The sequence below is a fragment of the Cantharellus anzutake genome (genome assembly GCF_015039405.1).
Source record: "Cantharellus anzutake strain C23 chromosome Unknown EI90scaffold_374, whole genome shotgun sequence".
Taxonomy (NCBI): domain Eukaryota; kingdom Fungi; phylum Basidiomycota; class Agaricomycetes; order Cantharellales; family Hydnaceae; genus Cantharellus; species Cantharellus anzutake.
In genome coordinates, this window is record NW_024067324.1 from 28,567 (window position 1) to 40,398 (window position 11,832).

The following is an 11,832-nucleotide window of genomic DNA, read 5'->3' on the forward strand; positions in this document are numbered from 1 at the left end:
TGTATATGTTTAGTTTGAGGAAATTCATGTGAGCAATTGAGCGTAACCTCCCACAACTTTTTCCGCGCACAGACATATGCGAAAAAGTACTAATACCCCCACTCAAAACCGGTTTACACCCCCCCATGGGAGCAATTCTTTTTTGTTCCCATGTGACTTTGGCATGTAAAATAGATGAAATAGATGAAATAGATAGATAAATAGATAAAATAGGTAGATAAATAGGTCATAATAGTCGTAAATAATAATAATAATAATAATAATAATAATAATAATAGTAGTAAATAGTGAATAAATAATTATAGTAATAGTAATAGTAGTAGTAGTATTTTTGTTGTATAAGTTATTGTTTTTTTCTTTGTATTTTCGCTATTAGCATGTAAAATAGATAAATAAATAGGAAGTAAGTAAGTTAAAATCCGGAGTTTCCAACAACAGAACCAAATGAACTAAGGTTCCAGATAAGGTAAAAATTCGAAAAATTCACGGCAACATGGGACAACATGAAATAGAAACATCCAAAAATAAAACCAAGGTATTCTATATAAAATAAAATCTGAAAAAATTGCGGCAATGTGGGAAAACCAAGAAAAATAATACCAAGGTATTCTATACAAATTAAAATCCAGATAATTCACGGCAACAGGGGACAGGAAAGAATAAAAAGATAGAAAAATAAAAGGTGCTCTCTATAAAATAAAATCAAAAAAAATCATGGCAACATGGGGAACACTGCTTTATAAATAACAGCAAAAAACCTGATAGAGAATGAACAAATTTCATGGTAAATTTGTGGAAATAGCCAGAAAAACAGCAAATAAAAATACACAAATGTGCTCAAGGGTGTAAGGTGGGTATGTGGTCCATGTAATTTGTGTGTAGCAGGCCCCACTTCCAGTGCATTGTCAACAGGGGAAAAGGCATTTCTCATTTGTGTACATGATTAATGGGGGGGGGGGGGGGGTTTGGGGCGCAGCCCCAAGGCTCTCCGCAGGAGTGGGGTTCGGGGCAACGCCCTGATGGCCCTCCGCAGGAGCAGGGGTTCAAGGGGCTGGCCCCTTGGTGTAAAAAATAATCAAATATATCCAGGGGGGTTTGGGGCGCAGCCCCAGGCTCTCCGCAGGAGTGGGGCTTGGGGCAACGCCCCAATAGCTCTCCGCAGGAGCTGGGGTTCAAGGGGCTGGCCCCTTGGTTCATAAATAATCACCATATATCTCATTATTTCTTTAGCACATGGGGAACAATAATACCAAGGATGTCGTTGCATGGGGCGGAGCCCCAATGGGGTCTGGGGCAACGCCCCAGGGGGGTTCGGGGCGCAGCCCCGATGCCCTCCGCAGGAGCTAGAGACCGAAGAACGCGTGGGTGTGCGAGGAACGAGCACCCCACGGGTTTAAGGTCTCTAGTAGCTCTGTATTGGAGGATAGACCCTGGAAGCAGCAGTACAGTAGCAAGCAGAGGGTTGAGGCGGGCGTACCAGCGGCTCCGAGATGAGGGTGTCCCTTTCTCCTTTTTGTGAACGGGGTTCCTGTGTTCAACCATTGCTCCGTTTTTCTCTCTAAAGTGTTAAGTTCATAAAGGATAAAAGTCAACTGAGAGAGTGGTTAGGTCTGCCCCACCCCCGGAACGATGGCAGACGAAAACGGTTAGCGTCTGTTCCTTTGCTCAAGCGTTGTATCGTTGATCTATTTCCGTAGCCGACGTCCACCTACAATTGCTTACACCTGATGATACTGGTAGTGGTGAGCGTGATAAACTCACCACTGCTGCACCTCCATTCACCCGTCGTCTAGGATATCCTGTGGAGATAACTGATGTGGAAAAGGCTGAGACCGACCTCCCCCCATCTCAGAAAGACATACACGAGAACAACCCTGAAACATCAGAGCTGCCCAAGTCCCATTGGTGGAGAACAACAATTCCATTGGGCCTCGCCTTCATTGCTATCGCTGTCGGATCGGAAGTTTTATTCAAGAAAACACACAAGTCAGGTAGAAACTACCGACTCTGGTGCATGAATAGTCAGGCTCATTCATCCTCGCTAGGATTTCGTATCAAACTCACCTACATCGATCCCTCTCACGCTAGACAGTTCCTGAAGGTATGGCTTTCCTACTTCATGACCATATGCGTGGCGACTGAAAAGGGGTTCTTCAGTCATTCGGGCCAGCTATGATTTTCACTTTATTATTCCATTGGTTCACAGCGCCCTATGTTACCAAGCTGATCAAAGTACGCCTAATCACTCATAGTTGTTCAATAACGCTAATGTGCACTACGATAGCCCTACGAACAGAACAGGTATGATTCTAAATCTGACGTGCCTTGTTCGCAGTTCATACTTACTCTCGTGGTCCGGGTCGGGCTAATCTTAGGAAGCGCCTTTGGGTGGTCTCCATACTCCCCTTGATCGTAGCCCACGGTGGTATTTTCCATTCCCTGGCTGGAGCATATTTCCAGATTATTGTGGTGCCCCGGCCGCAGGAAGCGAGAGTGCGTATCGCAGGCAAAACGGGTTGGGGCTATGACAATGTCGAATTCACCCCGTTCGTGGATGCTGCAGGGGTGCGTGACTCTGTGGTGTACCATTCACCAATGGCAACTGATCCGACGTTCCAGTTTGTGGGCGCCGTTAGTTAGTCAAGATCATAAGGAGTTCGTCAACAGGCACTGAGTTATCTCTCTAGGCCGGATCGGTGCTCTGTATTCTCCATTCATTCTTAATGACACCACTAGCAAGACTGGGAACACCTGGGTGGTGCCAAGCTTTACTGTGGGTATTCGTTATTCGGCTCACCGTTGTGCTGCCTTTGATCATTGTTGCCTTCAGCTCGCTGATCCAAGTGCAGCTGACCAAGATGGGGAGGTGAACCTCACATTCAGGGGATTGTCGGTGCAAGCCAGATGTGCCCCGGTTCCATCACCAGTGATATCGGGTCCGGACACCACCGACTCGTACGACATATCGGGGACTCTTTCCCATAACTGCTCCGCCACATCCAATGTCATCTCCAATGGCACAACATGGGACAGCTGGATGGTTCCCGCCCCTTTTGGATGTGTGCGAAGTATTGACCCTGGTAACAACCACCCAATCGCAAGTAACCCGCTGTATTTCTCTCCCGTAGCATTCTCTTTCTTAAAAAACATATCAAGCTACTCGATGGTCTTCTGCTACAGCATGATAGAGGAGCACGATCTCACCGTTACACTCGCGATCGACAGTGGCACCCCATTCATTTACGATGTCGTGGATCGAGGCAACGTCTCATTCCTCAGTTGGGGTCCTAGCGGGTAAGGCGTTCGAGCAAGCGTATTCGCACTTATATTGACATGCAGTTCCAGGATAGGTTGGACAAGTAGTGATCCCCGGGTGGAAGGCATCGGAGACGCGATCAGCTTTGCCTTGGCTGGTTCCATCGTGAACTCTGCAGGTTTAGATGAGATTGGGGGTGAAATAGACACATCATTACAGGACGGCATACTTAGGGACGCAAACTCCGTGGTTGGATATGCCGAAGAGGCCGTTGTAAGTGATCCAAAATGTACAGGGTCTATTTTCTCCAATGTTTTCATTACAGAGATTATTTCAAGCAACCCTCGCCCCTTCCACGCTTATCGTTGGGCCATCGTATTTACGAAATGCCACACGGTACGTGGAAACATACAACTTGGTTGCCTAGTGCGTGTTCGTTTCATGCATCTTATCACCAGCAATGCCTCACGCTTTGGAACCTTAGCGCTCCTGCTGCACATGTATTAACTGCCCTGTGCGCTATTGTTGGATCCATTCTTATCGCGCTTTCCATACATCATTTCTGGCGGCGCAAGGAATTATTGGCCAATGCCGCGCCTTCAGCGACTACGACGACGGCTCCAACGCTGGCTTCATGAATCGAAGCTCCTAACTACAAAGTTGTTGGGGTGTTGATGCTTCATCTTGCTGGTTAGAAATATGCAGCAAGCGTGCAGTTAATTGCCTTGGCAACCTCACAATCGGCAGCTACGGAACATGTCCGAATGGATTTTTCCCCCAAGTACTCGCATGAATTACCTTGCTTGCAAGGTCTGCCTGGAATCTCTTTTTCCCATGCTCCTACAATTGTTCCTGCTTTCTGTCAGCTACAGTCATGTCATGATGTCGAAATGCGAAGATGCAGCACATCGTTGCGGAATTTGGATGCCATGCTCGGCTCTAAAGATGCCCTTGTTGGTTGTACTTACCAGGGGGGTCACCGGGTCGTGTCCTTAATTCAGAAGTCTCGGCGCAACTGTCTTTACGCTACAACACCTTGAGCCAGTTCTGCATGAAGACAAACTTGCAGGACCAGATTTATAGGCAATGTAGAATCAGCCAAGGGCCGGGGACGAGGAAGGAAAGGGGAATCGGAGATCCGGGCCGGGTACAACACTGGCGGTCGATCAAGTAGAGTTCGCAATCTCAGTAAGAAGGGCGCTATTGTGCATGAAGCAGGCGCCGAACACGTCCCAGATACCCGAGGACTATATACAAAACCAGATACCGCATACTTACTCTGTGCTGACGATTTCCCCATGTGCGCCCAGCTTGGACTTTACGCCAGTCATCGGGAAAACTGCCAACCGCAAGCACTGTCACGAAGTCACGGGTGCAAAAAAACCAGAACCCATACCCGTGGACGTGACGCGCGACACGCAATGCCGAAATGTCTTTGTAATATCTGGGTACGAGTGTGTAAAAAATACTACTACCCAACCGATCTGTTCAATGCATCATCGCGCAGTGTATGAGGGAGGGGGACAAACAATCTTTCCTCCCAATCCGAGTTCCAAGTTCCCCATCATATGACATTCGCGGATCATCAATTTTCATATCCGAGCTTATATAAGTAACCTTATTTGCCTCGAAAGGAGGGAACTAGCCACTATGTTTTGAATATCCGGGGCCATCCACTTTCGAGGTCCGAGTTCAGCCCGGCTTCAATGACGGTTTGTATATGAAGAGAGGGCTCTCGCGGTCAGGCACTGGCTAGACCCATCCGTGTCGATCAGGATCGTTCGCTTCATGTCATGCATGAAAGGAAGGTTTCCATTACCCCTTTGAACAGAAAGCTACATAAGACCGTTGGGGTTAACGATAATATCTGGAGGGAAACGCTGAAACTGGGAGTAAGGTCAGCTCAGAAAAACATGACTTTCCGGGATGAACCCATGATCCATGCATCCTTATGCCGGTGTGACCCTCATCTCCCAGATGGCCATACCCATTGGAGTTCAGATGAGACTAGTTTGGAAGAAGGAGTATCGTCGGAGCCACAGACCCCTCGCCTCTGGGATGTTCGCATACATCCCATGCTCTGTACAACGCTTCATGACGCCCAGGTTCGTAAATCCGTTCCTTTGTCCCATTGTACCCTAACGCGACATTTGGCAAATTTGTCCCCCCTTACTAGCCATTATCGGCGAGGATAGTATCCGCCGGACGGAGTGGCCATTCGCATTCACGGCCTCACAGCGGCGTACCCCAGCCTAATGACGAAGCTACCTTTCAAAGCTCTCCACTGACGCGTCCCCATTCTTCGCTCCCAGAGACATTACGACATCCTACCCACTCCAATCCATCACCCTCCATCCCCGTTTCAGACCGGGACAAGCTAGAAGTAACCTTCCTCGTCGCCATGCCTAACAAATTCAGATCAAGCCATTTCTCACCCGACTCGTCGAACCCTGTGTACCTGGATTCGGAGGGGAATGACGACGATAGCCCATCGTTCGCTCTAGGGACAGCAGAGGCCGTTTGGGACGGAAAGAATGGGCACTTCGTCGAGTTAGAACATTGTTGATGAACTTCACATAACGAACCGTCGATTTCGACCGAATGGTAGAACTGTAGTACTTCCGCGAAGATAACTTATGTATGTACGTGAGGATGGTTGTTCCTGGTAGTGACGAAATTATTATCAATACCCGCTCTTCGCTTAAGGCCCAACTTCCATTCGTGCGTCGTCCGCAATCCCTGCGCCTGCCTCGCGCCTTGATCAGTTGGCTTTAAACTGGAAAGTGGCTCTACTCCGATGATCTCGACGTCCATTGGTTCGGTTATGAAACGAAGTCTGGGCTGGACCCTGGGCTCTGTTCTGCTTAGCCATGGCACAGCCGACGGATTAACTGCACTTGGTATACTGTCGAGTGCTGCTCGTGCCCAACGGTACTTATATTGAAATCTCTCTAAGATGAACAAGAATGCCGACAATGTAGCAATGCAGAGTGTGTATGTAGGTGTACAGGTGAATGTATGAATGTGTATGTGTAAAGCCAATGCGCACAAGTCCATCACGTCCATCTCGTCGGAAAGAAGATACACATGCAGTTTGATGAAACCAGAAGACGAAAATTCTTGATCCGTATCGAAGTGTGATAGGAAGGAAACGAAAGTAAGACGTGGCTTGCCCTAAGCTCAAATCTGGTTTCCAGCACTCCCACCGTGAGCAGGCCCAGAGGTGGATTCGCCTCCAGGGGCAGCGTTATCAGAAAGAACATCCAGAACGGAGATAGATTTATCGGTCTGTGCATTTCCTCCTCCAGAAGGACCTAGAGTAGTAAGACGGTGAGGAGAGTTGGTTATCGAGTGGTCGTGGACTGACCGGGTGTGCCGCTGTAAGCAGAGCCACCCGTAAAGCCGCTGCTTGTTCCATGCTTTCCACTCTTACGGTTAGTAACAAGACTGATGGGAAACGAAACGATGAAGATGAGCATCGGCAAAGATAAATCCAGTCCGCGAGGGAAGGCGAGACGCGTCACAGCGCGTAAAATACAAGACGGAAAGCAGCTTCCACAGAGAAGATGCGGTCCACCACGTTGAGGAACATGAGAAATGTCACATACTCATTGCCACCCGGTCCGGCCGATGAAAGGCCCGTCGAGGATTTTCCACCATTTTGGGCTAACGCGAGGATCAGAAATGGGTTATTTCCCTAGGGATACGCGTCCTTGCGCACCATTGTGAGAGAGAAGTTTGACGAGATGAATCCCACCATCGCCAGACACGCTCCCACCGTTAGCTTCGCCAGTTGCCCCAGAATAACTACGTTTGCCAGAGATATGTAACGCCTAGCGCGACGACGGGACAATAAAGGGGAGCGTACCTAGAACCGCCATCATGAGGCAGGGGAGAAGCGACGATGAAGAGAGGGAGAGAAAAGGCGAACGCGATGACGGTGAAGAAACGCATCTCAAGAAGTTATTTTAACGGATACTGGCCGTTAGTGTGTATGCGAAATTCGTTCCAGTCGAGAGGAAGAGATGGGAGTTTAGGGAAGGGGGCGCAGGTAGAATAAACGGGATTATATATTCATCCCCTTAGAATTTGGGTCCGGAGGCAGCTGGCTCTGGACGAGAGATGCGTCATGGAATGGGCGTCATCCACTGCGAGGTCAGGATGGATGGTTCACACAAGCAACGCCAGCAAATCATACATCCATTCGTGCAGTTTAGGCCAGCACCAGTAGAAAAGAACGGCGCCTTAGCATCAGAGGCATAGGGATTGCGTTTCTTCCCATAAAAGGAGCGACAGCGTACTGAAGGTGTGGAAACGATCGATCCAGACGTTCAGAGCTCTGGACAATGCACTACATGAGCACAAAGGGGAAGACCTTCCCTACATCTTCATTAGGTACTGGAGAGTTATTCAAAGCAGTCACTCATAATCAATGGGAGCCCCAGAGAGCACTCTCGAGCCACCACGGAGAAATCAATCTCTGTGGCCACATATTAGGTAAGCAATCGAGTACTTAACAGCAGACTCGTCAGATTTAAGGGAAGAAAAATCACACCCCCTTCCCCGCTTCCCCCCTTCTCCTTTCGATACAGCGCGGCCGTTCACTGCTGTCTCCAGAGGGTGACTGTAAATTGCCGTTGGGCTGATTCAAAGAGCGTGGGAATCGGAATATCCCGAATAGGACTTGCGCGTCGCGCAACCACCCACTGAAGCCTCTAGGAACGCCCTAAAGCTGAATCACAGTGAAACATGCCAGCAACATCAACGCAGCAGGTCTGTAGGGGGTGTTCTATATTCGACAAAAATGTATCCCAAAAAGCTTTTCTGACAAGTATTCCATATAGCTCACCGATCTTGGCAGCACGACAGTTAGTACGTGTTGCATGTCATCAACCTCCTCCAAGAACTAAATTCCGAGCACCCGCTTGTTTATCGACTCTGTTACTGTGCCAAAACAACATGCCCGTCACTATCTCATGGGGAACTCCGTTGAATCTCCACAGTCGTTCACCCATTGGTGCTGTTGTCTGTTGCAGACCACCACGCGCGTGCAGCCGCGCGCGCGCCGAATAAGCGTGTCATTGGCGTTCTTTTGGGGCAAGATCATGGGAAGACTGTAAATGTCGCCAACTCTTTCGCTATTCCCTTCGAGGAAGATGAGAAGGACAGTAAGACTTGGTTTTTGGACCATAATTATATCGAGGGGATGTGGCAGATGTTCAAGAAAGTGAATGGTAGGCGGTTCTCTTTGCTAAATTGCGTACGGTCTCTGTTGAGCATATTCTATGATAAAAGCTAGAGAAAGAATGATCGGGTGGTATCATACCGGGCCGAAGCTACGAGGGTCGGACCAAGAGATTAATGACCTCTTCAAGCGATTCATCCCTCGACCAGTGATGGTCATCGTGGATGTTCGTCAACAGGAAGTTGGCATTCCAACCAACGCCTACTTTGCCGTCGAAGAGATTAAAGACGTACGTGGTCACATCATTCCACTAATCTTTTCTCACATGTCAACTTTCAACGAAAAAAGGACGGTACCGAAACCCGGAAAACGTTCTTCCATGTCCCCTCCGCTATCGAAGCAGAAGAAGCAGAGGAAATTGGTGTAGAGCATCTCTTACGCGACATCAAACACAGCACTACCACAACTCTCACCACTCGCGTCGCGGAACAACTCTCCTCACTTCGTGGACTCACCTCGCGTATATCCGAAATTCGCGATTACCTCCATGCGGTAGCTAACTCCCAGTCCACCGTAACCCCATTCAATTCTACTTCACCCTCTACATCTGTTTCATCACTTTCACCAAATCCCCTCCCTGTCAACCATCAAGTTATTTACCACCTCCAAGACGCACTCAATCTCCTGCCCGACCTCGACAACACCTCACTCACATCAGCCTTCACAACAAACACAAACGACCAACTATTGGTGATATACTTGAGTGCTCTTGTTAGGAGTGTGATCGCGTTAGAAAAGTTAGTTGAGAACAAAGCCCAAAATGGTGTTGCCGAGCTCGAGGATGCACCGGGTGGTGCGACGAATGAGAAGACCAACTCGGCAGGGAAGAAAGGGAAGGCACAGCTCAATGGGACGGCAAAGGAAGGGAAGGATGGCAGGGAAGGGGCCGGGAAGGATAGTAACTCCTCCGATAAGTAAATGATAGAATTACCTTTAACACCTTCCGCACGGATCAAAAAGGCTTGCGACGATCGGTTACTTTAATTTGAGATTTGCTAGAGTGCTCGCCATGCTTCGCAAGAACCTGCCTGCATTATTTCAGCCCAATGAACACTTATTATCGATATTGATTATATATACTGAGTATTGCGCATATTGGCAAAGGATACCTATAAGAGAGTGCAACTTTCCATGCTTGATATGGTCACATTTCCTACCCTCCATAATCTGTGCGCATATTGCACCATAGTGTAAGCCCGATTAAAAATCAGTGAAGCAGTGGCAATAGACAAAGATGAATTTGAAGCATGGAATATATGTAAGTAAACCTAGTGGCCTTCTACTTTTTGGAAATATTCTAAACTCTGGATGCACTGACCCGCCATAACTCCGCTCCCAGAAAGTACATTATGCATAACTCTCGATCAAGAGTGCCTTGCCTTGGTGCAAGATTGGGATAACGCCAAAAATGAAGAGATATCGTTGCGTGTACATACGCGACGGATCTTTCCGGCTCACTTTATGCTTTCCCCCCACTTCAAGCCACCATCTTTACCCGTTCTTCTTCGTGCCTTCTTTTTTGCCTCATTTCCCACCTGTATTTTGGATAGTGGATTCGCTCAAATCTATTTTGGCTAGGGCCCGGTTCGGTTCGGTCCCGGTCCGGCGGAAGAGTTCCTGCACCACTAACCGAGTAATGTAATTTTTAATCCGTATGGAATCCGCTTTCAGGTTCCCATTGGTAGGATTTGCCTAAAATTTGCCAGGACTACCTTGATCTCTGAAGCCGTGAACAAAAATGCTTTATGAATGTGTGCGCAATATCGATCAACATGGTGCAATTAATCCTTCGGTGGTTCGGTTCGGTTCGGTTCGAACCCGTTTGCAATAACCCCCCAACTTAGAGAACCAAGTTCCGAACTCCGGTTCACGGTTCGGTCCCGGTGAGAACCGCGGCACCCTAATTTTAGCCTCCATCGGGAATCTGTCGGTAAGAATGAAAAATTGTGCCAGCGTGAACTTCAGGGGACTAGTAAATGTCCGTGCAAAGTGCAATGTCCATTCTTTAAATCGAATGCTACAGTGTAGTGAAGGGTGTTGGTGAAAACTAACCAGTTGTTGGGTGACACATAATTAAATGATGTAGCGTGCCCATGGCGCACAAAAGAAGAGGGGAAAGAACATCCGCGACCGCAGAAAGAACCAATTCGATGATCGATGATCTGCCGGAAAGTTCCGCCGCGACGGATTTCGGCGCTCAGTCTCCTGTTCAGTTAGGCCCTCTGACAAGTCGGACCTGTGAAGAAGACTGATTCGGTATTTTTTTCGCTCCAGTTGAAAGGCCCGTCGAATAGGGAAATGAGTGATGCTGTATGTTCATGCGGTCAAACTCTAAAATGAACCTTTTCACTGCTTTGCTCACCTTCATGCTCAGAGGTTGCCCGAGAGGCGGACTAACCCATTAGACTGTATCGTGTCGCCTTGCGATCAACTAGTCCTCGCCATGCCTTTCCCTTTTTCCTGATTGATTGTTCACGGGAGAAATGGTTGTTCCTGAAATGCCATCTTCCGAACTGCCCGTTTCTTATAATCAACTCTGATATCATGATCTGGTAAACACTCGTCTCCACATGCTTCTTCCACTGATGCAGAAGCAAATGAGATGTGTTCCTTTCATGGGTTGTCCAAAGTAGGAAACCAAGGAAATGCATAGCACGATAACCTGGATATAAAACGTGGGTCGTCGGGTACTCGAGTATCCCCTCATTACCTGGGGAACATATAGCGCAACGCCTGGAACATCTTTGGTACGGTCTCTTGGGGATAACCATAAACAGATCGTCTTTGGCGAGCCCCCCTAGTTTACTAGAAGAAATTCGAGTTTGATCCATCTTCTCATGAGCCGGACGGATGCGGATACACATCATGCGTGGAATGCTTCCAGACGACGAAGAGTTTAGCCATGACTCTGCCCATAAATCCACAGCAAGTCCCAATCGCCAATGTTTTTCAAGGTTACCAGGCATGTTATTATTTGCTTGTTCTCTCTGCATCGTATTCGTGCTTGCATGGTCGGCGCATCGTAATTACATCATCAACACGACGACGGTTATCCCTCAGCTCAGGCTTCTCCGTCCCAAACGCGATGGGAAGAAGCTTCAAGGAACAGCAGTGGTGGCTGGAGGAAGGTAAGTCCCACTTTGAGAGAAGTTCCTACCTTGTTACAGTCCCTTGTCGTGTCTTTATCATTTCCCAGCATTGCAGGATATGCAACTGCTCGCGTTCTGTCCGATTACTTTGCACGCATTGTTATCATTGAGCCGGATTACCGAATCGAGAGAACTGCAACGCGTGTTGCTCAGCGTGGTCACTGCCATGTCGCGTTTCCACT

At 48.2% G+C, this 11,832-nt stretch overlaps 1 protein-coding gene across 1 annotated transcript; it reads left to right on the forward strand.

The window, feature by feature from the left end:
• Positions 1-1,520: 1,520 nt before the first annotated feature.
• On the forward strand, positions 1,521-4,158 carry EI90DRAFT_3162278 (uncharacterized protein). Its single transcript, XM_039066280.1, has 12 exons — positions 1,521-1,645; positions 1,698-1,991; positions 2,046-2,101; positions 2,158-2,232; positions 2,285-2,301; positions 2,376-2,565; positions 2,620-2,635; positions 2,688-2,773; positions 2,831-3,294; positions 3,346-3,529; positions 3,582-3,682; positions 3,741-4,158. Exons 1-12 carry the CDS (start codon positions 1,630-1,632, stop codon positions 3,892-3,894), a joined length of 1,653 nt encoding a protein of 550 aa, XP_038907413.1. The 5' UTR covers positions 1,521-1,629; the 3' UTR covers positions 3,895-4,158.
• Positions 4,159-11,832: the final 7,674 nt, after the last annotated feature.

Bases quoted from the DNA above. Each gene is read 5' to 3' on its own strand.
- EI90DRAFT_3162278 (XM_039066280.1), top strand. The intron at 3,295-3,345 runs GTAAGGCGTTCG...ATGCAGTTCCAG, and splicing joins CTCAGTTGGGGTCCTAGCGG to GATAGGTTGGACAAGTAGTG. The intron at 3,683-3,740 runs GTGCGTGTTCGT...TTGGAACCTTAG, and splicing joins ACATACAACTTGGTTGCCTA to CGCTCCTGCTGCACATGTAT.